The 27,668-nt window shown below is 37.5% G+C and overlaps 1 protein-coding gene across 1 annotated transcript; it reads left to right on the top strand.

Annotated features, from left to right (window-relative positions):
• The first annotated feature begins 309 nt into the window (after window positions 1-309).
• Window positions 310-27,015, top strand: OWL1 (DNAJ heat shock N-terminal domain-containing protein). The gene is made up of 13 exons (XM_077380217.1): window positions 310-708; window positions 2,545-2,831; window positions 3,281-3,478; window positions 3,639-3,753; window positions 7,170-7,256; window positions 8,318-8,406; window positions 11,359-11,443; window positions 13,826-13,879; window positions 17,838-17,918; window positions 18,726-18,803; window positions 20,299-20,538; window positions 26,307-26,414; window positions 26,656-27,015. Exons 1-13 carry the CDS (start codon window positions 568-570, stop codon window positions 26,710-26,712), a joined length of 1,620 nt encoding a protein of 539 aa, XP_077236332.1. The 5' UTR covers window positions 310-567; the 3' UTR covers window positions 26,713-27,015.
• Window positions 27,016-27,668: the final 653 nt, after the last annotated feature.

Here is a 27,668-nt window from a genome sequence, read left to right as displayed (position 1 = left end):
AACCAAAGCGACTTTTTTTCTGGGTTGAACCCGTCGGTTTCGGGTTGCACCCCGCCCTATATGTGAGAAATGATAAATTCACCACCCTTTTCTGCCCCGGCTCAGCCCCTAGTGAATTTGGCTCGCCCAACCCAACTTTCACCCTTGTGGGAAATGATATATTCTCCCCTTTTTATTCCGCAGGCCACCCACTTTAGTGTAAAAAGCGTAGTCATAAATTCACTAGAGGGGGCTCTCCGAGGGAAGGAAAGGGTGCGAATATATAACTTCCCTTATCTGCCAAGCAACTCCACGAGAGACTTGCATTCGTGCGAGTGTATCTCGCTGGGTCTGTACGCAGTCTCCGTTCGACATCACCTACGTGCGGGTTTTACCCCGTGCACGTGAGATTTAACAGTTCTAATCCCCCTTCATTTTTTCTCTCCAAATTCGATCTTTTCTAAATCACCTCCCAAAACCCGTCCCCTAAAAAGACCAAAACCCCAGATGAGAAGGAGCATAAAGAACCCTAATTAGACTGCCGTCAGAGTCCCGTCTCTGCAAAACCCAAAGATTTTTCAAGTGGAAATGAAGGGAGAATCGGGTCAGCCCGAAAGAGAGCTCTATGCTCTGCTCCACATCTCACCAGAAGCATCAGATGAAGAGATAAGAAAAGCCTATCGCCAATGGGCTCAAATCTATCATCCCGACAAACATCAGGCTCCACAGGTAAACTAATACCCTTTTTCTCATCTACATCTTTCTAAGAACTTCTTGAAGTGTAGTAAAAATGGCATTGAATCGACCCAATTCCTTAATGTTTGGATCAACACCCAAATTGCAAATTGGGTGCAGTTTGGGCCAATCCGTCTTAATAGAAATGCTATTATCATATTTTTATCAAATGACATTTCATGATTCTAACATTGTTACTTTGTTCATAATGGACCGTATGCGGCAGCTTCAATATTCTAGACTGTCTGATATGTTTCTAGCATTCTTTTAAGTTTTGAAAATACTTCACTTTAATGGACATTAACTCAAAACCTTATTTGGGGTATAAAAACCCTAGTTACTTAACATATAGAACACTGGCTTTTGATACTGAATGCTTCAAAATTATCTAGTAAAATCTTTCTTGAGTATGGCTCATGGAGTGTTGCTTTGCCTTCAAATAGGAATACCCATACAATCAGTCTCTTATGAAAAATTTTGGTAGAAATTTTCAACATCCAACAGGGTCCAACTGAACTGTCAAGCTTCCCTTTCGGTGGCTAGTTTGTTTGCAAGTATTGCTATCGAGGGTCCAATTTAACTGCCAACCTTCGCCTTTGGTGGCTAGTTTCTTTGCAAGAACTGTTAGAGAGTAGCTATCGATTTATCGTCTTTATATTTTAGTCGTTTCGTTGCTTTTTCTAATCCGCATTGGCGGGAGCCTTGTGCACTGGGCTACCCATTGTTTTTTCTATTGTGATAGCTGTTTTGTGCACTTCATTGTTCTACAAAATTATTTCTTTTGCTCAGGCGGTAACTTATTATCACAAGTATTGATGCCTTTATAATCATGTATTGATGTCATAATAATCATATAACTGTCCTTTGTATCTTTACCCACTTTTAAGTTTTTTTTTTCATAGAACTGACCACACCATGTCCTGACTTTCTTGATATAGGGAAGCTTGGCTAAAAAATAACATAATGTAGGGAAAACCATTAATGAAGAAGGATATGTTGTCATTTCAAAAAAAAAAAGAAGGATATGTTGTTACCCTTCCCAAAAAAAAAAAAACCGAAGGATATGTTGACATTTTTTCATGATTCATTTATGTATTTGAAGTACATGTGGATAAACATAAGGTTATTTTGGGTGTGGAATCATGCAAAAGATTCAAGTTGATACTTCTCTTATATTTCTTTGCTAAATATGCTCAAAGTTGTTAACTTTTGAGTGCCTTTACATGATCTCTGGTTCTTTGCACTCCTGCTCACATTTTTTCAGAATGTTAGGGGCAGTTTGGATACGCGGATTTTAGAATTCAGGTTTTTAGTTTGAAAACAGTGTAAAAGAGGGTTCATGATCAAGCTGTTGTATGCTGTCCTGACAGCGTTTCTTGGATTTTAAGCGAGAAATTCAGGTTTTAAAAATCTCTCTAGCATCATAAGATTTCTAAAACCTGGAAATATGGGAGGATCTGCTACTCTCTTGCTGACGGGAAGAAGGGCGAGAAGTCAAAAGCGACGGCTGGTCCGCTTCTTCTCTTGTCTCTTAGCTACAATTTTGAAGGAATCCCGGATTCCAAAATCTGTGTATCCAAACGGCCCCTTAGTGTATGTCCATACAATCATGCATGCTTTTGGACTGATGCAAATGTATTCACACCTTTACATGCTTTTTTTGTGTATGCACATACATTGATTTTTATTTTTTTGTATTTTCTTCTCAACATCTTTTGTGGCTGGTTCCGTGATGGCTTTTCATCATTGAACCGGTGTTAGTAGTCTAAGTATAATCTTAATGTTCATTGAATGTAGTTTATTCATTTCCCTCATTTCATTTAATTTCAGATGAAAGATATTGCTACAGAAAACTTCCAACGAATTCGTGATGCCTATGAAATTTTATCTGATGAGCACAAAAGGCAAATATATGATATCTACGGTATGGAAGGACTGGCATCAGGTTTGGAGCTTGGGCCCAAGTTGAATAAACCTGAAGAAATCAAGGAGGAATTTGAAAGGTTACGACGCCAGAAGGAAGAAGAAAAAGTCTCAGCCCATGTCCGACCTTCTGGTTCACTTGTTGCCAATTTATCTTTGCCACAATTTTTGAGTGGCGGTGGCATAATTAGAGGGTACAACCTTCCTATCTTCTAGATCTTTGTGCATGTTATCATTTCTTTATTACCTGAGTAGTTTTTAAGAATGATCCTAACATTTACCTCAAGGCTCAAGGTGTGGAGTTCACCCTGTGCCTTTAGGCGTGTCTCGAAGCCTGTCAGACCTTTGAGAACACTGATGTTAGTTTCATCTTAAAACATACCAAGGTCTGGACTGCTTCACTTTTCCAATTTCTTAACTTTGTTATTATTTTTATTTTAATTTTCATCCAAAAGGTTCCAGTGTCTTGTTGTTATACTCCATTTTTTGTTTCCTTGTGGTGTGCTTCTCAATGCTGATTATTCATTCTATGATCTTTCTTGTTTACTTTATTGGATCCAATGCTCAGTTGTATTATGGTTCGGTTATTACTCTTTTGTTTCAGCTTGTCACTAATTTTTTTTTTGAAAATCATAAATGGCAGAATGGCAATGTCTAGTCAGGTTCAATCTCAAATATCCAAGCGGAATATTATTGCTATTGGTGGAAATTTGGCAGTTACCGGAAATTCTGGTGGAGGTGCGGCAACAGTTTTGTTGAGGCACCAGGCCTCTTCTGTTGCTTCCATAGAGTTCATGGCTACGGCTGGTTTACGATCTCTGATTGGGGTGCAGGCGTCTCGGTAGGGTAATTGATTTCGTAGGTTGGTTTGATTGTTAAATAGCTTCTGCCCCATTTTTTATGTTCCCTCCCTCAATGCATTTGATGCTCCCACTGGGTTCATTTTTTTTTTGGCTTTATGCAAGTTAATGCCCTATTTTTTCATGGTGCCTATTCTGTAGACATCTATCAGTTCACTCAACTGCCACTATTGGGGTAGCAATGTCTTTGAGAGATGGCTCAATCAATCTTTCGAATAGCTGGACACGACAACTCTCGGAAACCTCAAGTGGAAATGTATTTCTTCTCATTAGCACACTCAATCTCTTTTTTGTTTTACATTTTTTCAATTGCTTACTTCAGAAATTATTTTTGTTATATATATATATATATATATATATATATATATATATATATATATATATATATATATGAGGAAACTGTTGGTGCGCTTAAGCTCACCAAGCTTGGTGAGCTTAAGCGCCCAATCACATGGGGGCCCACTTTGTTAGGATGATCCAAAGCATTCATTTGAAAGGCCCTTACATAGATGGGGGGTGTACCAAAAATCAGCTCCGTAGAATCATCCTAACCCATCCATTTGTGGAGGTCAAAATGGGCAGACATTGTTTGTCCACAAATCTGCCCATTTTTGTCCTCCACAAATGGACTGGTTAGGATGATCCTATGGAGCTGATTTTTGGTACACCCCCTATCTACGATAGAGCCTTGCAAATGAATGGTTTGGATCACCACAGAAAATGTGGGACCCATGTGATTGGGCGCTTAAGCGCACCAACAGTTTCCTCTCTCTCTCTCTCTCTCTCTATATATATATATATATATATATGAGGAATGATAGATACAAGGGAGCCCTTGCATAAAGAGCCAAAAAAGGGCTCTTGATTGGATCCACGGCATCAAACGTAACTGATTTTACTTTTTCAACCAATTTTAAATTGTAACTGAAAATGATGTGGATCCAATGAAGAGCCCTTTTGCGGCTCTTTATACAAGGGCTCCCTTGTATCTATCATTGGTCATATATATATATATGAGGAAACTGTTGGTGAGCTTAAGCTCACCAAACTTATAGTGAGCTAGCTTGCCCAATCACATGGGTCCCACATTTTGGGGAGTGATCCAAACCATTCATTTGCAAGGCCTTATCATAGATAGGGTGTGTACCAAAAATCAGCTCCATAGGATCATCCTAACCCCTCCATTTGTGGAGGACAAAAATGGACAGACTTGTGGTACACCCCCCATCTATGTAAGGAACTTTCAAATGAATGGTTTGGATCATCCTAACAAAGTGGGCCCCCCATGTGATTGGGCAAGCTAGCTCACCATAAGTTTGGTGAGCTTAAGCTCACCAACAGTTTCCTCTATATATATATATATATACATATATATATATATATATATATATATATATATATATATATCGTTTTTTAAAAATAAATAATAATTCATGATTAACTCTGGAACAAATGGTAAAAGAAACCCTAACCCTTTGAAATGCAACAGCATTTGCATTTTTAATTCAGTTCCGTTTGTTATTCATAAAGCAACATTGTTTAATATCTAATCATCTTCCAAACAGTATCAATAAATTGCCGTGTTTCATATTCTAGCTGATTATGGCAATGAATGATAGTTGTTATATATTTATGTAGCTAATCAAAGTGGAGTAACTTATGTCAATCAACCAGACACATTGATAGTTATTACATATTTACGAAACTAATCAAAGTCAAGTACTAAAACACAATTACCCAGGCACATACTTGTGCACATGATAGATGAGTTGATCTTATATGATGATCAGTTGGGGATTAGATGCCAACATATCTTCTTTCTTTATGTACTGTAACTGGTAACAGATTCCTTGTTAATTCCAACATTCTTGCAGCTGCCATTACCAAAATTTGTGGTTCTAATATATGCCTTGGTCCCATTTTAAGGTCCATATCACTTTCAGCTCTCAGTCCCATAAACAGAGTTTAGGTCCCATTTTTTTTTGTAGGGGTCAATCACGATGCAGTGGTTTTCTGCACATTGGGTTTCTCCTCTTGATATGTTCCTAACTTTTCTCTTCAAGTTTTTTCATTTTTTCATGCTACCTGATAATTGTTTATTTACTATTTGTTTTTATTTTTTTTATTTGTTTTGTGATAACATAGCTACTTTTCCATTTTTTTTATATATGTTTTTATCTCTATATCCATATACATATGCTTGTATGTAATTTTCTGCATGTATTATTTTGTCATCTGCTAGACTGATCTAGGCAGATTAGAACTTCTGGATTTAAAATTCCATATCTACTTTTTATATCAAATTTGTATTTCTCAACCTGATCTAAGTATTTTGTTTTTGGGCTTAGCCATCTTCGAAATTCTAGATTGACATCCACGATTTCTGTATTCTACATTTAAATCCTCACACAATGTCTGCCTCTGTTGAAAAGAAAGAAGATAAGAGAAAAAAGGAGGGAAGAGAGATTGTGATAAATTGTTCTAGTTTTGGTTACGGTTTGCTATCACTAACAAGATGTAAGGTGGGCGATTTAAGTAGTTGGAGGCGTGTAAAGTATTTCGTGTCTCAACCCAGAAACCTACGGAAAAAATGCTCCTCCATTTATCATATTTTCCTAACATGTTTGATTTGGGGTTCGTGTGGGTGTGTGTAACTGTTTATAACTCTCTCTCTCTCTCTCTAGACATGTTTTATTTATTTTCTTTCTAGTTTTGCTTTGTAATGTTTCCCTAACTTATTTTTTCATATTTTATGGGACTGGTATTTTCATCCTTAAAATTAGGGATGCCACTCGTTTCACTTTGCCTATATGTAGAAAAGTAAAAATAAACTAAATAAGACAAACATGATTGGAGATGACCTATTATGGGTGGCAATACCAGCCCATGTAATTTAATATATTTTCTCATTCTTATACATTTACTCTCTTTTTTTCTAATTTTTTTTTATTTCAGTCTTTCTTTTTGTTTTTGCCTATTTATTTATTTAAGCATTCTATTTTTCTTTCTTGGATTTTTTTATATTTTGTCGATTATTTCTATTTCAAATTTTTTTATTTTGTCAATTCAGGGAATTAATTACTTAACTGAGAAGCCCATACGGATTGCTTAAGTTGGTTTTAAATCCACTTTCTTTTCTTTGTCATTTGAGTTAAACATTGAGTTTGAGTCAAGGGTCTCAACTCTGCTTGTAACTGATACTTCTTGGCAATAAAGTCTCAAATTTTGACACCGGAAAACTTGTTTATTCCCTTTTTTTTTCTTCTTTTTTTCCAGTAGGTAAGCTGGAATCGAACCTCCAACCTCTAGGTCGATGTGTCATTCACTTGCAAATTTACCTCCTGGAAAGTTGCATCAATTTGAAAGATTTGTTTTCTGATTGTGTCAGACTGGCATTGGAGGGTTTAACTGCATAAGCATGAGAAAATTACCTGAATTTTGAATAACTTTGGCCTGAATTTGAAATTCATACACCTGTTTTTTCTTTTTGATTTTCAGATTCTGTTTGTTTGTTCTTGTCGCATTAGAACCAATGATTGTTTTTCTTTGTCATGCTGCATGTAAATTGGATTTTCTGAAATTTAAATTGTACCAGACTATCCCTCATTCTTTCTGTTTGGTTTATGGTTGTTTTTTTTATTATGATAATGCTTCTCACATTCGTTCTTTTAGATCCAACTTTCGTTGGGGGTGGAATCATCTATAGCTGTTGGATGGCGAAAGAAAGATGAGAAAAATTCTGCTGCTGGGGAGCTGAAGGTATATGTTTCCTTGATGTTTTAGTCATGCCGAATTGTTTTTACCTTTGTTGCTATTAATTTGTTTATTTGTTTTTTATTGATAATGTTTATTTGTTTAGTCATTATGATTATTGCTTTTTGTAATGTTCATTTCATGGCCAGACTACAGCTACAAATTTTGGCATTATGTTGAAAAAACTGGGTTTCATTTTTATTTTTGTGGGATGTTTTTTTTTCATGAAAAATCATGATTTTTGAAAACTTCATGCACGTTCGGATATTTGCAATGGAACTTTTAAGTTGAAAACTTTTTAAAAACCCAACATAGTGGTAATTGAACTCAACCCACAACCTATATTTCAAACTGATACACTTAACCACCCTGTACGATCCACTCGTGTCATTTAAAGGAAAACTGTATTTGGGTTTTTAAATTGAAAAAACATGTTTTTTTTTTCAAGATTTTCTCGATCCCAAAATGTCAAAAAAAAAAAAAAAAAAAAAAAAAAAACTGTATGTGTGTTTTTATATAGAAAAGCACATGATTCTTTCCAAAATTTTCTGTCCATGGCTCTTTTTAAGTTGCTCGCGCATTTGGAAATCTGTCTTTTCTGCTGTTTCATTTTTGTTGAGTAAGACATGGTTAAACATTTGGCTGGTAAGGTAATCACAATTGGTCCTAGGTAGAGGGTTGCTGTATCTTGAGTCTTGATGGTTCCATATGGACGCGATTTATTCGACATAAAACGCTAGAGTGAATATAATATATGAGAAAATATATGATGAAGGGCCGTATAACCACGTAAAGGTGGTACGACAGAGGTACCACCCTTGATATTTGATCCAACAGTAGCTCCTCAAAAAGTGAGCTGCTGTTGGATAAAATATCAAGGATGGGATGATGGGTACGTGTTTATACGGCCTTTATCATATAATTTCTCATAATATATTTCTTCTTTTACTTTGAGTTTTTTTTTTTCCTTTTCGTACGGATGTTATCATTCTGAACATATATGTTATTGCCACTGTAGCTTACGCTTGATATGCGTCTACATCTTTGACATGAGATTTTGTATGCAGCTCGGGGCAAGTTCTTTTGGGGCATCAGCTCATTATACTCGCCATTTCTCCTCAAAGTCTCATGGCCGAATTGCTGGTAGAATTGGAAGGTATTTGTTAAAATGTTTTTGAGCTCTTATGCTTTTCTGTGTGGTTCAGTTTTACTGTCACTTAACAATTTTATTCAGCTTGCTAAAAATTGTTACTTAGACAGAGGCAGCAGTTTTGTTACTAGTATCTAGTTTCTTTGCATTGGGCTATTTACAAGTTCTATTAGGAGTATACTAAACTTTTTTTTTTTTTTTTTGTGGAAATGGTGACATGATATATTGAAAAAAGAGAAACCGAGATGGTTCTCTAACATTACATGATTAGATAAGCAACAAAAATAAGGGGATTCAAGACGGGAGGAAATCGAACCATTCCAAACCCAGCCTAGTCTCACCCGATCTAGCTAGAGCGTTTGCTTCACCATTAGCAGACCTCCTTACATGTTTGAAGACTAAAGAAGAGCCGGAGATTAAATCTGAGATCTCCTCAAAGAAAGAGAGAAACCTCCAAGGAGGATCAACTATCCCCGAAAGCCAACTGATCACATTTGAGGAATCTCCTTCTACTATCACCTTATCATAGAGATCTTTATTCGGATGCTTGATACCGTGATAAGCCGCCCTAACCTCCGCTTCACTAGAATCACAAATGCCAATAAGACCAGAATAGGCCCATAGAACCAAGCTTATAGAGTCTTTGCACAGGCCCCCAATTCCTGCAGGCCAGTATTGCCGAAACAAGAACCGTCAAAAATTAGTTTGATAAAATATAAAGGAGGGGCTTCCCAATGCTGGAGAATCAGGGTTCTTCTCTCACTTTCATTGCAAACTATCTAGCCCACAAGATGGATACTGCAATAATTTTAACATAAAGCCAATATGGAGATTTAGCCACCCCTTCAAACACCCTAGAATTCCTTTCTTTCCAAATAACCCACCAAGTGGCCAATAGACAAATCTTCCACAAAACCTTCCCTTTCTTTTTCCAAGGAATTAACTCCCAGCTCTTAATCAGCTCTGGGATTGATTGCGAGAACACCTAGCAAATACCAAACCGCATTAAGATAAGACCCCAAACCTCTCTAGTAACCCTGCAATGAATAAAAAGATAGTCTATGGACTCTCCATCTTCCAGACATAAGGGACATTGATCCACTAACCACAATCCCCTTTTTTCTAAGGAGTATACTAAACTGTTCTTAACAACAATTAATTACTTGTTTGCTATGTGATAAATGTCTAATTTTTCTTTTTGCTGTTATTCTTCTATCTCGCCTTTTTGGTTCTCCCTATGTAGCCGAGATGCCTTTGATTTTTCTACAAAATAATAAACGTCTATAGGTTCCTTTTCGTTATTCTCCCAACCAACTTTTTTATGCATCTGATGTAGCCAAGATGTCATTTTCAATCTGTCTGGGTAAACCTAGACATATAACCAAATGATTGTCATCTCTCACCATAAATGCCAGCTTCTCTACAATTAACTCTTTTGACCTTGAACAACAATCCCATTGACTCAAATCGCCCCTATCTATATGTGAAGGGTCATGCTTCCTTTCCCTTGGCAAGATGAGATCCTTTCCCTTGGCAAGAAGAGATCGCACAAGCTGATGAGGGAATAGTAGAATGTCCAACCTACGCTCTTCTTGGAGTGTCATAATCAGCATTGTCAACTACAATGCCAATATAACTATAGTTGGGGCTCATATATTTTATATTCCTGGTGGCATCCTTTTATATAAAATATTAGAACATATTAAGTATTGGAAAATAAGACCTGATTTTTCTTGCTATCTCAGCACCCCTTAAATTCAATTTCTTTTTTAGCATCTAATATGAAGAGAGATGAACGTCTTACACTTCCTTTCATTTAGGAGAGATGAGTTGACGGTCTAACACTCTTTTGTTTAGAAACATACTTTATGTACACACCCTCCAATCCTCTCAGAATGCTAGTGGTATGAAGTGCGATTAGGATTTGTGAATTTTTACACCTTTTTTCTTTTCTATTTTTTTCCTCTTCCTTCTCCTATGTTGTACCTACTTATAGTATTGTAAAGTATATGTAGTTTGAACAATATTTTCTAAGGTACTCTCTTATATCTTATATCAATAGTTTTTTCTATTTTTACATTATTAAGTATTATAAATAAGAGATTATAAATTACCAATGTAGGAACAATTTCGGTTCCTGGTCTAGAAATAGGATATACGAGATTATAACTTTATGGAGTATTAATTATGAGAGCCCCAACTGTACTATATATGGCAACTGAAAATTGCCTTTTGAACCATGTTTGTTTTTTCATTAAGTACTCTTGCAGCATTATGAACGCACTATATTTCACAAGATTCATATGGCACTTCACGTTTGCACCATCTATATTTTTATTTGCTTGGCATAAAAGTTTTACTTCTCCATGAAACATGTCATTGTTTCAAACTCTACGCGTCATCCAATTCTGTATAAACGTTTCATTCAATATGGAGCTAACTCTTTTAATTAATTGACTGATATCGTTTTTCATACATTTTTCACATGCTTATTTTGAAAGGATCAATTATTATTGTTGGGCTTACAGTTGGAACTTTATCATTATTTCCTATGAGCTGTCTTGTTTTTTGCAATTATAAGTTTATAACCACCATTGATACTATAATGAATGCTTGCATATGTATTTGTTGTTAAAATGGTAAAGTAGGAAAACGTTTGCTAAATGTATTTAGAATTTGCTTTAACATTTTACATTATGGATATGAATTTTGCAGTACTGCTTTAGAGTTTGAAGTTGGTGAGTGAGACCTTTGTCACTGTTCCCTATGACCCATTTTTTTTTTAAAACAAAGATTATAACCACCACTGATACTCTAATGACTGTTTGCACATGTATTTGTTGTTTTTTTTAATGGCACATACGTATTTATTGTTAAACATGGAAAAGCAGGAAAACCTTTTCTAAATATATTCAGCATTTATTTTGATTTCTTACACAATGCATATGAATTTTGCAGTACTGCTCTGGAATTTGAAGTTGGGGGTGGTAGAAGAATATCTGATTTCAGCACTGTTCAGATGCTCTATACCATTGGAATTCAGGTGATTGCCACAACATATGCAATTGGGAATTGAGTTTAATATCGTTTACATATTGATATTTATGCTTGGGAATTCCATTTATAGCTTTAAACCAACTTGCAAGTTTCTTTTTGTTTGTTATGTTGAAACATTTTTTACCTATTGAGAGAGCTCCAAAAGAAAATATGCCCTGTGTTCAATAGAATATGCCATGTGTCCAAAAGAAATTTACTTTTGACGATTTCCCTAAAATTAAGTGAAATATCATGTCACTTGTGATGTTGTGGCATGACTCAATTTGCTTGGTCCACTTTTAGGTCCTATTCTCGGTTTTCCCTAGCATTAATCTTTTGTTTTTTAGTGAAACAATTTATTGCAAAGATAACCATACAAAACAGAAACAGTTACATGAGGGGCAGAGACCACCCCTCCATTAAATTAATACAACTCTACTAAAACCCCCTTTTGCCAATGCATTCGCATTATCGTTGGCCTCTGTGGAATTATTATTTTTATTTTGGTAGGTAAGCTGGGATCAAACCTGTGACCTCAAGGTTGAGGTATCTCTGAAATTATGACAAAGTAATGTCCTTTTCTCTTGAGAGTTTAGTAATATATTTGATAATATGCCGCCGACGCATGGTCCTTTGGTGTCTGAAATTCCACCAATAGAGAATCCCACCAATAGAGACCCGCTGAACTTAATGTCAAAAATTTGCAGAACAGTAAGGGGGACCTTTGCTACCTCCTCGTTGGTGTCTGAAATTCCAATGGGACTAGAGAACTAAAATAAAGTCTATCCATTATCATCAAAGTTGAGTTTGATGGAACTGAGAGGAGGCACCCAAGACGCTGTCCTCCTTTTCACCTTACGACTTCATAAAGAAGTCAAGGGTGGAGACTTCTCAAAATTCTTCTTTACCAAGAGCCCATCTAGCGAGCAGCAATTTAACTAGCGTAAAGTTATCATCATTCTTGGTTTTCTAACTGATCCAGTGATACTCACTTGGAGGGAATTTGCTCCTTTTTCTATTTCTAATACTACCTTGCTTTTCTGAAAATGAATACAAGCATTACAACTTAGCCAAAATGCACCTGATCATTTCTTGATTGATAGGAATGAGTTGGTTATGTTATTTTGTTATTTTTGAGATAAATACAAACAAAAAATTCACAATATAACAATCAATGATTTTCTCAAACATGCAGGAAATCAAGGCACATATCTCAAGTCATTATTTTCATTTAGGAGTGCAGAGAGGGTAGTGCACAATAGGGTAGCTTACATCATGTTCGCCTCACTTTGTGGCTCAGCATAGCTTGGGTGTCTGGCCTAGATGGTTTTTGGGCTGCATTATGTTCCCAAATTGAGTTTCTTGGCGCATGTAGTTAGGTTAGGTGAGGTATGTAGCTGGGTTTCATGATATGTCTGCCATCCTGGGTTCTCACAGGCATTACAATTTCCCTTTATGAGATATTTTCTAATGAGTTTATTGGACTTCTGATGTTATCTATTGACCATTCCTTGGTTTCAAAATCACCTATGTACTAAGCTAGCCTAGAAGTTCAGTTTTCTTGAGATTCCTCAATTAGCCATCGTACCATAGGATCAAATGGCTCCAAATGCCGCACCGCAATGACCCATCCAATTTTCTTATTTATAAAGCCCATTATCTTGAACCAATCAGTACCCACAAAAATAAGCTCTAGAAAATTTTGTGATCCAAAATTGGCAACTATTTCTGACATAACTAGTTTCAGCTTAAACCAAGAAGTCTGATTCTGCAGAGTAAGAAAGTGCAGAAGGTAGATGTTTACAATTGCAACTCAAACTTAGAGGAGCCTTCTGACTGCACAAGAAGGCTCAAATGCTAGTTGGATATCATCTTTGGTTTGCACTTCCATTGTTAATGAGATTTAGGGCAAGAATTTTCTTCATTTAAGTTTTTATTAGGCTTTCTTGGGGTGTCGTCTGTAGGACCTGATGCTATAACTTTCATTCTTTGGGTTCTCTCTTTTGTGCATTGCCTATTTATGTAATGAATAGTCTTCCTGAAAAACAAATTAAGGTGGAAATTCATGGCTATTTAATTTCTAAAGTCTATACTGTAGCATGCTCTATCAAATTTGAATCGATATTGATTGCATTTATGTTATGTTGTCGTTGTTATTTTTCCAATTTATGCTATAATGTAAGAGTTGACATATTTCTCTGCCCCATTTGTTTATATTTTATAGAATTAATTGTTGTCTTCTTTTCTCATTTTGTTGCTACTCCAATACGAAATACTTAAAATGGTTATTACTTGAGCTAATGGATGGATAGTGAACATTTCTCAGCCTGCTGATTCCGGATCTTTCTTGATTATGCAAATGTCTTCTAACTTGAATTTTTCCTTGTAGGGAATCTTTTGGAGATTTGAATTACATCGTGGAGGGCAGAAGCTTATTATTCCTGTAAGCTAAACCTCATTTTTCTACTTGTATAGATCGATACCATGGTCTTTACTTACATATAAAGACTTTGGTGCATGTGCCGACTATTCGGCACAACCCAAATCATGGGCCTCATCATTGATGGGCCATGGTAAAAAAATTGTACTAATCGCATCCATATTTTCCATCATCAGTCAGTTCTATTGATAGTGGTGGAACAACACTATGGTGATTGATTATTGTTTTGGCTGATTTCATTAATACATTTTTGGGGCCATATTTTCATGGATTTATTCTATTTGCTATATTTGGAATGGAATTATCGAGGATTGTTGATTGAATCATTTTGTGGTTTCATTATCATTTGTCACACTTTTTATGGCTTTTGAACGTCATTTAATTGTGCCGAATATTTATTTATGGTTGCTGGGTACACTTATTATGGTTGTTGGACATCATTTAATTTTGCTGAATATTTATTTATCTTTGTCGGGTATTTGGCTATTACTGATGGACATCACAAGTGGTATCAGATCTTTTTCCTGCTAGCCTTTGGGTGTTTGGTTGTATGTCTAAAAGTTGTTCGTTCATATCACCGAAAGAGGCTGCTAGAGATGACCTGCAAGAGGTTGATGTTTAAACATGGTCAGTGTATCAAATCACAGCCGCTATAGACACCCCTTTATTCGATATGCAAAGGCGTATTTTCAAGGCTGTTGAATGTATTGTTGTTCATCCTAATCAGAGGGCTGGTTCATCAAATAGAGGGGAAAACTACATAGTCGAAATAAGACTGGTTCATCAAATAGAGGGAGAGAAGGTTGCATGTGAACAAAAGGAATCATAACAGATGGATCGACGATAAACCGTCAGCGTAGATAGGCAGAAAGACAAGCATGTCATGGCCCAACCGTCTGGTGAGTTATCTGTTGGACAACGAATAAATTGATATGAAAACTGAAACATAAGATTTTGGGGAAGACAGTGCACGTGGTAAGGAACAAGGTTGTTCAGGAACATGAGCTAGCACTCAGTGGGGCCCATTGGGAATTTCAAATTTCAAAATTGAAACGTAGGAATTAGGGCTGACACAAGTAGCGTAGGTGGAGGCAACCAAGAAAAAAATAAGAATAAAGTTGGGATTAGACATGGTGGCTTGAGGAACATTGGTGGAAAAGGGAGAAGGGACACATGTCGCTACAATGGGAAAGAGATAAGAGTGGAGGAGACGAGAGAAATAATGCGGACAAGCATGAAATTGCATCAGGGAAGCAGAATAAAAAGCCAGGTTTAAAGGTTTGTAACGGAAGGGAAGGGAGCAAGTTTAGGAAAATATTAGGCCTTTCCCAGAAGAACAACCGGAAGATGAAATGGAAAATAATAGCGAATGAATGGGGAAGCGAGTCATTTATTAGTTGTGAAAGGAAGACATGAGGACGGAGCTGGAACAGGTTGTGCTTCAATAGAATCGGCATTCGAGCGACTAGATTGAAGCAAACAAAGTCAAGGGCGTGAGATGCTGGGGGAAAGCTATGACGAAGGTATCTGCTCAGAACCAATTACTTCTATTAAATTAGTCGCTGAGGAGTTGATTTCGTGAATCAATGGAATGTCTGTCTATCCATGAACATCTATTCTATCTGTATATCATATCATTTAAAATTCTTAGGGAATCGTCTCCCTTCTTCTGTCACTCTGTTCTTTGTGTTATGTCCGTCGGGTAATCCCTTTCCCTCGATACCATGAGTCTTCTGTCATTTGACAAGGGAAACAGATTGCCCGATGGGTATAACACAGATAATGCATCCATTCTATCACTTGAGATTTTCCCTTATTCTTTCTTCCAAATCTTCTTTTTTCGATCTCCAATCCAACAGGCGCGATTACCCACCTTCAATTTGCAGATAATACTTTAATCTTTCGTGGTGCCTCGTTGTCGGAGATACCTAATCTCAATCTAGTATTAAAGTGGGCTGAAGTTGAACAGGTCTCCAATCTGAAAATAATTATTAGGAAGAGCATGATAGTTGGGGGTCCTATGGAGAAAGACAGTTGGATCAACTTGTTAATTGTTTTGTGATGGGGACCATCGACCATCCTAGGGCCCGTATTCTAATTTTTAGGTGTTCTTTACGTGTCTTTTAAGTTCCTTAAGTTATAGGAGAGGTACAACAATATTTTCCCACCAATACCACTCGATTTCTTTAAGTTGTATGTCCTTATAATGATACCTACATGTTTATTACAAAAATCTTAAGTGATAGAGGCATTTAAGTCATTTGTAATTAATTACCTAAGTTGTTAAGTGACCACATGGGCCCACATTACAACATAAGGGAGTCATTGTATATGTGGGACTTGACATGGATTAGTTTCCATGATGGATTTTAAGAGTCCTAGTTAATTTGTAGTAGGATTAGATATAGTCTATGTAACGAGAGTTCTTAAGTCATTAGGAGTTGACTAGGTCATTTAACACTTGTCTTGTTACTATTGGCTGAAATTTGAAAGTAGGAGTCCTTAGAGTGTTAAGAATTTGTTATAAGTCAATGAAAAAAGATTATTAAGTTGATAGTAGTCATATTATGGGTAGGAATTGGGATTAACAACTTGATGTGGTGAGGTTTAGGAGTCATAATACTCCCTTAATCACAAATTTTGTTGGGTTTGACATATCTATCTTGGAAAGGCCTATGCCCTTAGCTATGATGATATGAATATGATTGAAAAATTCGAGTTTATACTCCCAAGAGTGATTGCCAACACTACTTTCTCCCCCCCCCTCTTTAAGGAAGATCAGTCCTCCCTCGTTCTTGTTCTTTCCGTCTAATCTCTTTTCTCTTCTTTGGCTGAGATCATCCCCTCCTTTCTCTCACTCAAGCTTTCTTTCTTTCTGTTTTTTTAATGGCTCTCTCTCTCTCTCTCTCTCTCTCTCTCTCGGATAACACCTACAGCTAGATGACTTTGGCTGAGAAATTAAGCCTGAGAACCGTAGGCTTTCATCATTTTGGGCGGCGGAAAGATTCCTTCCCAATTAATTATCTTATGCTCCTTTCAGGCTTTGATATCCCTCGAAGAATGTTTTACACCATCATAGAAAGCATGGAAATGAAGTTGGCCAGTTGGAAGAAATCTTATTTTTCCTTTGGGCGTGGAGTGACTCGTATTAAAGCAGCCTTCTCCAGCTTATCTACCTACTTCATGTCAAAGTTTAAGATTCCAAAGGCGATTGCGAAGAGAATTGAGCAACTTCAAAAAAAATTCTCATGGTAAGGAAAAGAGAAGCATTAGAAGCACGTGGTGAGATGGGATATGGTGAACAAGTCCAAGAGAAAGAGGGGCCTTGGCATTGACAATATCGTTCATTGTAAAAATGCCCTTTTTGGGAAATGATTGTGGAGATTCGGGGAAGAAAAGAAAGCTCTTAGGAGAAAACTTGTGGGGGATACGTATGAGGAGGTTTAGGGCTGGTGGGATGAAGAAGGTGTCTAGAGGTTGAGGCTCAGGAGCTTGGAGGTCCATTTGTAACAATGGTAATGAGTTGGTACACCCCCTTGTTGTTGGTGGATCAATTGTTCACTAAATGAACCTTCTTCTCACAGGTGTGCTAACCATTGGATCAATTATTCTAGAAATATTGATACTTCTTCCTTCCATTGAGATTAAATCTACAAAGAATGCATTCATGGGGACTACTGTTTACATCAGTGTAGTGCAAATTATTATTATTTTATTATTGATTAATATCATATATGTATGCTTATCAACTGGGCACAATTTTTTTTTCAGTGCCTGATATGAAGCTCAAATTTAAATTAATGTCATATGACTTGTCATCATAATCTTTTCCATCTGTATCCAGATCAAATTATTTCAATTTTATTTGCTCTCTCGAACAATTGTGTATAGAAGTAGGCTGTTCTTTTGGTTGATTTTCTTACATTTTACATATTTTTGCTGACGATTGGGATCTATGCAGGTCTTGCTTTCTAGGGATTTGAATTCAATAATTGCAACTGGAGCATTGATGATTCCGACAACACTTTATTTTTCCCTCAAGGTTTTTATGCTCCTTTCGTTTAAACTTTTAAGTTTCTTGGGTACACAACTCATCATCGTCTTTCATTCTTTCGATAACAAAGGAAATTTTTTTTCCACAAGTGTTGGTTGAAAGAAACTACTCATAATCATGCTGTTAAAAGGTCAATGTCATATTGCTGATTGTTTGTGAATCTGTTATGTTGGGAGCACTGCATTATTTGAGGCAGTTTACACCAGATCTATCCTTGACAGAGTGTGTCTTAAGTGCAGATATAATTCTTCTTTTAACCTGTAACACTTGGGTTGCTTCGGGTGGACCCTATATTATGCCATTTTTTTATTTCATTTTCACAAGAATCTGAAGTTCAGTGTGTATGTAATGAAATATTTTTGGAGAGTGCTTTTTTGGACTAGGAAATGTATCTTGTCTTATAAATTTTCTTTCTCACTTCTTTCTGCCACCCAAAAAAGGTTTTCACATCTTGCTTTGTTTTTTACTAATAGCCCAATCATTTTCTTTGCAGTATCCAATTCTGAGAATCATGTACCCCTCATTCAAAGCTAAAGATATAATTATATTTGTCCATCCATAATTCCATACTAATGAATGAAGAGGGAGTTGGTCTAATTATTCATGTAAATTACCTACCAAAAAAAAAACTTCTCTGAATGATGTTTTTTAGGCTGCTGAATTATGTTATAAATAGTAATCAAAATCATACCTGCGACTGGTGAGCAACTATGCTGGAAATCTTATTTTGCTCTTACTATCTTTGACTCTGCAAGATGTTCTCATTCTTTTCCTTTTTTAAACCAAAACTTGCAGAAACTTGTTGTCAAACCCTATTACCTCAAGAGGGAGCGACAAAAGGCCCTAGAGAAGATGGAAAAATCCTCTGTTCAGGTACTATGGAGATTTACCTTTTCTTTATGGTATTCTGTTTTCCATGCCCATATGTGATGCAGATTGTAGGACCAATAAGAGGCATATTTGCCAATTAGAAATTATTTTCATGTTATTTAGTTTCTAGGATTTTATTTTCCATGTTATTTCGATTTAGGGCATTTATTTATTTTCCGTGGAATTTTATGTCAATTGCTTATATATAGGCCTCATCTATTAGGGATTTTAAGTTTTGGATGGTTAAAGATTGATTGAGATTTCTCCTTCTAATTCTTCTCTTTTCCTACTTCCAGTTCGTCTCTTCTTCTTCTCCGTTTTCTTCCTCTTCTATTCTCTTCTTTCCCTATTCTTCTCCTCTTATTCTCTTTTCCCTTCGTTATTCTATTTCTCTTTCCGGTCTTACGCCAATATGGTAGTATATATTTTTTATTTTCAGGCCCATGCATTTTGGTAATTTTTTTGTTAGGAATGTACTTTAGCAGTGCTATTCGATGCAACTAAACTTTTGTTTGTGGAGGTATCTGATGACAGATATCTCCACATAAGTATTGGGGTCTGAGGAAGATTTCTGATGACAGTTATGTATACAGTTCCATTTATATTCCCATGCTTTTGTGCACAAATGTGGCAAGTGAATGTCTCAGCAGGAAGATATGCTGCAATGTAGTGCACAATATTTAAATTGTTTAATTTGATGCATTCGTAACTTTTTACTTGATAAACAGAAGTAACCCTAGACAGGCTTCTATCAGGGTTAAAAGAAACATACGAGATGATATTTTCACCCCCTCTACAGTACGCATTCGCCCCCTTATAACGTGAACAGTGGGCAGCTTTTAACTCTTTTTGACGTAAAATCACGTTAAAAGGGAGGCAAATGCGTACTGGGCGCCGCGGGGGGGGAGGGGGGAGGGGGATATCATCACCCTAAAAATATTGGGATTATATCATGATATTTTATGATAAAAATGAAAATATCGCTATATTTTTAAAATCTCAGCGTTTTTTTGTTTTATCAAAATGTCGTGTTAAAAGCGAGATATTTTGGAAATATCGGAGATATTTGTGACATAGAACATTACCATGTGCACCTAACAGGTATATTTATCATCTTACCAAAGATATAGGGGTTTTTTGTCATTAAAAATTGCCAATAATGATAATCTTCTGTAAGTGGTACGATAGGAAGAGATGTTACGAAGCTCCCTGACAGGGGCACGTCTTCCTAGAAGCTCACATAAGTTAATATAAATACATAGGTTAAATTATTTGATGTTATTTTATGCCTTACTAGGCTCTCCTGCCTCCTAATTTTTTTAGATCACCACTCAACTACGACGCCCAATTATCCCTGTTCATGCAGCTCAAGTCTACCACATACCTATGCATGGTTGATTAATTATCTTGGGAATCAGTGTTTATTTTTAGATGGGAAATTTTTTCTCCTGGTCGAATTATTATTCTCTTTGTTGATCACTTCCATCAAAATACTCAGGTCCGAGAGGCAAGGGCAGCGGCAGAAAAAGCGCAGCAGTTATTAGAGAATGTTGCCAATAGGAAGAAAAACAAGCAATTAGAAATAGGAGGACTAATTATTACAAAAGCAGTATATGGAAACCGTAAAGCTTTTAGGAGAAGGAATGGAGCTAAAGAAGCTGATGATGAATTGGCTTTACAAGTTGTGGATGTCACTATACCTCTGAACTTTCTGATGAATGATTCTGGGCAACTCAAGGTATGTTTCTGATCTTATATGGTATGTCTTTTTACCTGTTTGAATATGAATGGGCATGGACATTTGAAAATTACCGAATAATACACATAGAAGCACTCTAACTTGAATGTGCAACGAGGAGGTTTTGTTTCTGTGTGTGTGTGTGTGTGTGTGTGTGTGTGTGTGTCTATATATATATATATATATATATATATATATAGAGGAAAGTGAAGCTACACCGCCGGTGTAGCTAACTTAGCCACACCGCCGGCTTAAAATACAATGGGCCCACATTGTTTTGGTGATCCAAAGAATTCATTTGATTGGCCCTCACATAGTCACATAGATAGGGTGTCCACCAAAAATCAGCTCCATAGGATCATCCCAACCCTACGATTTGTGGAGGCAAAAATGAACGTGTAAAAACCTTCACAAATTTGTCCATTTTTGCCTCCACAGTTTGAAGGGTTGGGATGATCCTATGGAGCTGATTTTTGGTGGACACCCTATCTATGTGAGGGCCAATCAAATGAATGGTTTGGATCACCAAAACAATGTGGGCCCATTGTATTTTAAGCCGGCGGTGTAGCTTCACTTTCCTCATATATATATATATATATATATATATATATATATATAGAGAGAGAGAGAGAGAGAGAGAGAGAGAGAGAGAGAGAGAGAGAGAGGGTGTTCCTGAGGTGGCGCTCACAAAACATAGGTATATAATCCTTGTTGGTTTCCAATTGCACTTGGATTGGGACACCTTTCATTTCTAATGTTCTTTGATTTCTGATTGGGTATGTGTTAAAATATTTTCTTTCAGCCTCCTGTATTCTTTTGAAATGCAAATTCCACATATTTTGAGGTTTACTTGTTAAGCTCTTGTACTGTGGCCTTAGTCCCCCACCACTGATTCTAGTAGAAAATACCAATGCTTCCATTCATAAAAAGGAGCTTGGTCCAACCTTCCTCCTCTTCAGAAGTCGGTCAATATGTAGTACCTTGTGTGTATGGGAGCTCCAGTCTTGTACATTTCCCCAGTTTTTTATACTATAGGATATTTGTTGTGGTTTCGTTTCTTAAAATTCTTTGACATTTTTTATATCCATCTCCGTCAACTTTTTATTATTTTTTACATCCTTTTAGTGTCACAAGTCCTCCATAAATCATTTTGTGAATGATGTATGGTGAAAACTGTTATCGCCCATGTCAATGATGAATATGTTCCATTTATTTGATGCAGGCCAATCTGATATCAATTTCTCATAATTTATTCCAGATCTTAGGAGCTATTGACACCATTGTTTTTTTTTTTTACATCGTTTGCTATATTTGATATTGTGATGATAGACCAAGCCCGTGCAGAACTTACCTGATCAGATTAAAAACATTTCCAGAAACTTATTTTAGAATTATACATATTAACCAATTGATTCATCCTAAATCACTAATGTCCCCATGCATATTGATCATGATAAGGGTTCTATATAAGAAACTCCACCAGAAGTTCTGCCCAAGTAATGTGCACGGTCAGTTGTCTGGCTCACGTGCATGGGATGCAGGGAGTAGCCAGCCCGGCCCTGACTCCCTTCCTAGGCATCCTCTACCATTTTCTTACATGTAAACATCCATGCATAGGTGGGGCTTCATATGTGTGCATGCATTCACATTTGTAGATTCTCATGCAGCATGCTTATATGCGGGCGGGCGGGTACCATGGTTATGCTTGGGCACATCTTTTTTGAATGGTGAGTGATTTACCAATTAAGGTAAAGAGCCTGACCTAGGGGGTCGGGGCTACAGAGAAACATAGTACAATCAAGAGATTCATGATAGAGAGGAACAATAGCATAGTAAACTCAAGAGGGGATTTGAATATCTCCAAGCTAGCCCCGTTGACCCTGGCACGGGCTAGACGATCTGCTTCTCTATTGGCCGACCTCCTAATGTGCTGGACTCTAACTGGAGCACCAGCTAGCCACTCATGGATCTCATCAAAATATGCTGCAAACTTCCATGAAGGGAGGCCCATCTAATGACGTTAAGAGAATCTCCCTCAATCGTGAGGTGACCCATATCATACCTATCCACTATCCGAATAGCTTGTAATAGCACCCTGACTTCTACCTCATTCTACTCTACTCAACTCAACTAAGCCTTTGTCCCAAACTAGTTGGGGTCGGCTAATGAATCCTTTAGAAAATTTTCATGAAGAAGGTGAAAGGATCTATCCGGCTCAAATTGACCAAGTCTAATCTTGACACTAGTTGGGTTCATCTACATGGATCATTTTCTTCCATTCTATCCTATCCAAGGTCATGTTCTCTCATGTTCTCTGTTATGTTCCTAGCCCTCAAGTCTTTCCTCACTGTTTCTACCCAAGTTGTTTTCGGTCTACACCTACCTCTTTTTACTCCATCAACTTGTCACGAGTCACTTCTCATTGGAGCTTCCAAAGGCCTTTGTTGGATATGCCCAAACCATCTTAAGCGGTGCTCTCTCATCTTCTTCTCAATTGGTGCCACCCCCACCTTTTTACGAATGTCTTCATTTTTAATTCGATCAAACCTTGTGTGGGCACACATCCATCTAAGCATTCGCATCTCCGCTACACTCATCTTATGCACATGCTGCTTCTTGGTGGCCCAACATTCGGAGCCGTACAACATGGCTGGCCTCATTGCTGTCTTATAAAACTTTCCCTTCAACTTGGTAGGTATTTTACGGTTGCATAGAACTCCTGAAGCATGCTTCCACTTCAATCAACCTGCTCTTATTATGTAGTTAACATCCTCTTCAATCTCTCCTTATGTAGGATTGAACCAAGATAGTGAAAGATATCCTCTTAGGTACCTCCTGTCCAGTCATATTTTCTATATCCTCGCCCCGCCTCCTTACATTACTAAAGTTGCACTCCATATACTCTGTCTTAGTCCTGCTCAGTCTAAAACCTTTGGATTCCAAAGTAGTTCTCCATAACTCTAACTTAGCATTAACTCCTGCTTTGGTTTCGTCAATTAATATTATGTCATCTGCAACTAACATACACCACGGCACATCGTCCTGGATACCTTCCGTAAGTTCATCCATAACTAAAGTAAAAAGATAAGGGCTTAGTGCCGATCCTTGGTTCAGTCCTATTGTAATTGGAAACTCACTAGACGTGCCATCTGTAGTACTGACACTAGTTACTGCTCCATCGTATATATCCTTAATCATATCAATATATTTAGTAGGCACTTTTTTCCAGAAATATGATTTCTGCCTCATTAGAATCCTTAAATATTATAGGGCCAGAAAAAGCTCATCTGGTCCCCTCCTACCTTGTTTCTAAGAAGGCCACCAATCCCAACTGGGTTGGAGTGTCCATTGCTGGAACTGTCAAAGTTACGCTAAGCCAACTTTTTTTATTTTTATGGGTAAACGCTAAGCCAACCTGGTTCAGGGGGAGTCCATCTTGGGGCAATGGGCTCCTGCCTTTTCCGCAATTGAATATATCTCCTTCCAACAACGTCTTATGTCCGAACTAGAGTAAGGGCTAAAGTACGGAATGATCCTCACCCAAGAGACTATGAAAGATACAATCTTCATGTATACAACAAAGTATGGGCTTGTGGACACACTCTCGAATAGCCGAGCATTCCTTTCCTTCCGGATAACACATAAAGGTCGCTGATACCACAACCATTTAGAGGACTCTCCTTTCGGTACAACATACCAAGACTCAAGATGATCCGATAGCCGACGAGGGAAGACCCATGCCATGCCAAATCTATCAAGGATCTTGCACCATACCTCTCTGGCGAACCTACAGTGCAAAAGCAGATGATCTACAGATTTTGCTTCCACACAAAGTGCACAATGGTCAGCAATCAACATTCTTCGATTCCAAATACCCATTGTTAGGTTCCTATTATTGATAGTAACCCAACTAAAAGCGCATCCTCTGGGGTGCGAGACCTGGGGGTTGGAAGATTTGTGAAGGTACACGGACTTAATGCTGAAATCCCTGGATGTGGTGAAGATTCGTAGCCTTTTATCATGCCTCTTACTCCCGATATACGTTGCATCCAGGATAACTAAATAGTGAGCCACTCTGTCCAACTCCGTATCGAAGTAGTTATGTCTGAAATCCACATCTTCGAGACTAGGCGTCCATATTCCCTCCCAAAACACTTTTGGACCCATTCATCCTTATTGCTAATCACACCAAAGAGGTCAAGGAAAATATCTTTTAGTGCTGATTCCAAACACCACTTATCATTCCAAAACCTTACTCTGCCGCCTCTGTACACTATATCATATACCTTCCTGAAACAAGTGCATTTGCTTCAAAATGTCCCTTCATACCGTCAAGTTACTGCTTTTAGTGATGTCATGAGAGAGTACCAGTTATTGTGGGGAGACGCATGCTTTGGACCACAGTAATTACTTGGAAACATGGATCAGATCAATGCTTACCAATGATGAACTCTTAAGATGGAACTGCCTTGAAGCTTATACAATATAAAGGGCCATCATCCCCCTATTTAGAACAAAGGGCTCCCTTTTTTTTTTTGGGTTATATATAACATTATCAGAGGGGGAGTGGGCAATTATCATGACCTCAATTCTACTGAATGAATGTGAGATCTCTTCTATGAATGGTAGGTCTTTACTGCCTTTAAAAAAAAAGTATAGGTCTCGGACTCTTCAGAGGTAGTCTGCAACACAAGACGAGCATGGTTTAATACCTTGCATAGTTTTTCAAAAAGTCTAGAGTAAATGGCTTAAACACAATTGAAAACGGATTCGATCCATGACCATCAGGGAGGTCTTCAGGAGTCGTCGGAACGTTCCATCGGTCCTCAATCGTCGTTCCTCTGTGATTGCGGTACAAACCTCGAGCGCTTGATAGATCCTTACCTGTCGTGTTTATATGGAGGCTATTCCACCATGGAAGTGTTTGATTCCCTCGGAATCTTTCATCTCTGCTGTAGAAGATCTCTCTTCTCCTTTTGGCAAGGAGCTGGTGCAGCCAGACCTTCTTGGTCTCATTGGCCCCCGGCACGCTCACACGCTGGTTCCCTGGGGAGTCCGGAAGAATGGGACACCAGGGGAAGAAGAATGGATTTTGGAGCTAGAAAAACTCCTGCCCGAAGAGTGTTTTACCCAGGACCTATTGAACAGAATTGATAAAGGCCATACCCTGATCTTAGATTCTATTGCAGTATCTTCATAGAGTGCTTCTATCGCTCTGTTTTGGCTCCTTGGTTTAGTTAGTTTCTTTGGGAGAGCAGGAGCTTCGAAGGGATGAGTTCAAAGGGGACAAACGCGTGTATCTCCCCAGTCTTGCAAGTCGATGCTTTTAAGGGCTTGGGCTGTTGGCCAGTTTTTGAAGTGGTGGCATAACCCTCCATAGGTGATACATAAATGGGGGTCGGAAGTTATTGTAAAGAACACAGTTTTTAGGAAAGTATAGGGACGGAAACAAACTAATATCAATGCTCTGTTTACCTTTTGGACTGGTGTCGGCATGTCGGCCCAGTCCACCATAATATTTTGTAGTGCTAGATGGGACTACTGGTCCCGACTGGCATCTTAATATTAATGAAATATGTCAATTTAAAAAGAAAGAAAGAATGGCCTATTCATTTCCCCCTCCGCTTTTTTGCTTTCCCTGCATGCTGTTGTGCAGTGGTGGAATTTCAAATCAGTTATTCTAAAGTCACACATTGCTTGATGGTGTTTGTCTGTTACAAGTTTTATCATTATACTTCCATGAAACGTGGTTCTTCCTTTTGATGCAGCTTCACGAGGGGATAAAGAAGTCGGGTATTATGGGCTTTTATGATCCATGTCCTGAAGAACCTAAGCAGTTGCAAGTGGAATACACTTACAATGGCCAGAAACATGAGGTTTTGAATCTCAATATTTCCATTTTATTTCACATAATTATAGATAATATAAATAAATTGAATTAATCTTTTTTTTATTCATTTTTTATGAATGTTAATAATATTCATTTTCAATAATATGAATTGAAATTCGTCATTCGAAAAAAAAAATATTCATTTTCAAAAATATTCTTTCATTTTTAGTATTGTCGTGCATGTACATACCATGTCAGAGTATAATCTGTTGTGTTCTTGTACACAGGTGGTGGTTGATGACTATGCGGAATTGCTGATACCACAAGAGACCCACAGAATATAAAATTGTTCTGTAATTTGCATTACAAATGCTAGCAGGTTGCCTCAAACAATTTTGCATGTTTTGCCATGCCCTTGAGGTAACTCTTTCTCGAGCGCCACCACCCGTTCCCTTATCGAGTAAAATTTTAAATTTTTACTTACATTTTATGATGGATGTCTCTGTTGTGCATAAAAAATGTAGGCCAATAATGTGTCTGACTATAGGGATTTTTTGGCGTGATTTCATCAGTCACATGGTTGTTATGAACACTGTATACTGCAATATCTGTTTATTTATACATGGGGAGACTAGATGGTTTTTAAAGTTCATTGTTAATCCTCAAGAAGCCTACAGAAGAGGTAGGTTTCTATACTGTGGACCCGAATTATTTTGAAGAGGTAGCAGTGCCAATTTGGGATGAAAACGCCCACATTTTTCTGTAGCCTTGAAAAATCAGGGATGAAAACCAATCAGGATTGTCATGAAACTGGTTAATCTCAACTGGTTCCTTGCAGACGGCAGAATCCAGGAACATTTAACACCCGGCTGCGAGATTGGTGGAAACTTTGAACTGGGTGATTGTTATCAAGGTTTTTTGGGGTTAGCGTGGGGAATATTTTTGGGGCCATGGCCTATCTAAGGCAGGGACAAATGAATGGTTTAGATAACATGTGGGTTCCATATGCTTCTTCAATGCATGGCTTTGTATCATATAAAATCTCGCCATAACTTAATATATTTGTGAGCAAGGTCGATATGGCCCACAAGGATGTATAGAACAGAACCTATAGTTGCAGGTCTTTTGCCTAGCTCCTCTGCTACTGATCTCGATGGTTTGTATATAATGCGAAAACTCTAAATGTGGGCCCCACACTCGATTGATCCAGATCATCCATCTGATAGATCTATGGTCTATAAATCATGCCAGGTGGATAATCTAACAGTCAGTAATTTGTTTGTTTCTGACCGAATGTCCT

The sequence above is a fragment of the Tasmannia lanceolata genome, unplaced genomic scaffold, assembly GCF_043159265.1.
Source record: "Tasmannia lanceolata isolate RefF3 unplaced genomic scaffold, GAP_Taslan_0.1 ptg000002l, whole genome shotgun sequence".
In the NCBI taxonomy this organism is placed as follows: domain Eukaryota; kingdom Viridiplantae; phylum Streptophyta; class Magnoliopsida; order Canellales; family Winteraceae; genus Tasmannia; species Tasmannia lanceolata.
This window is presented reverse-complemented; position numbering and strand designations above follow the sequence as displayed.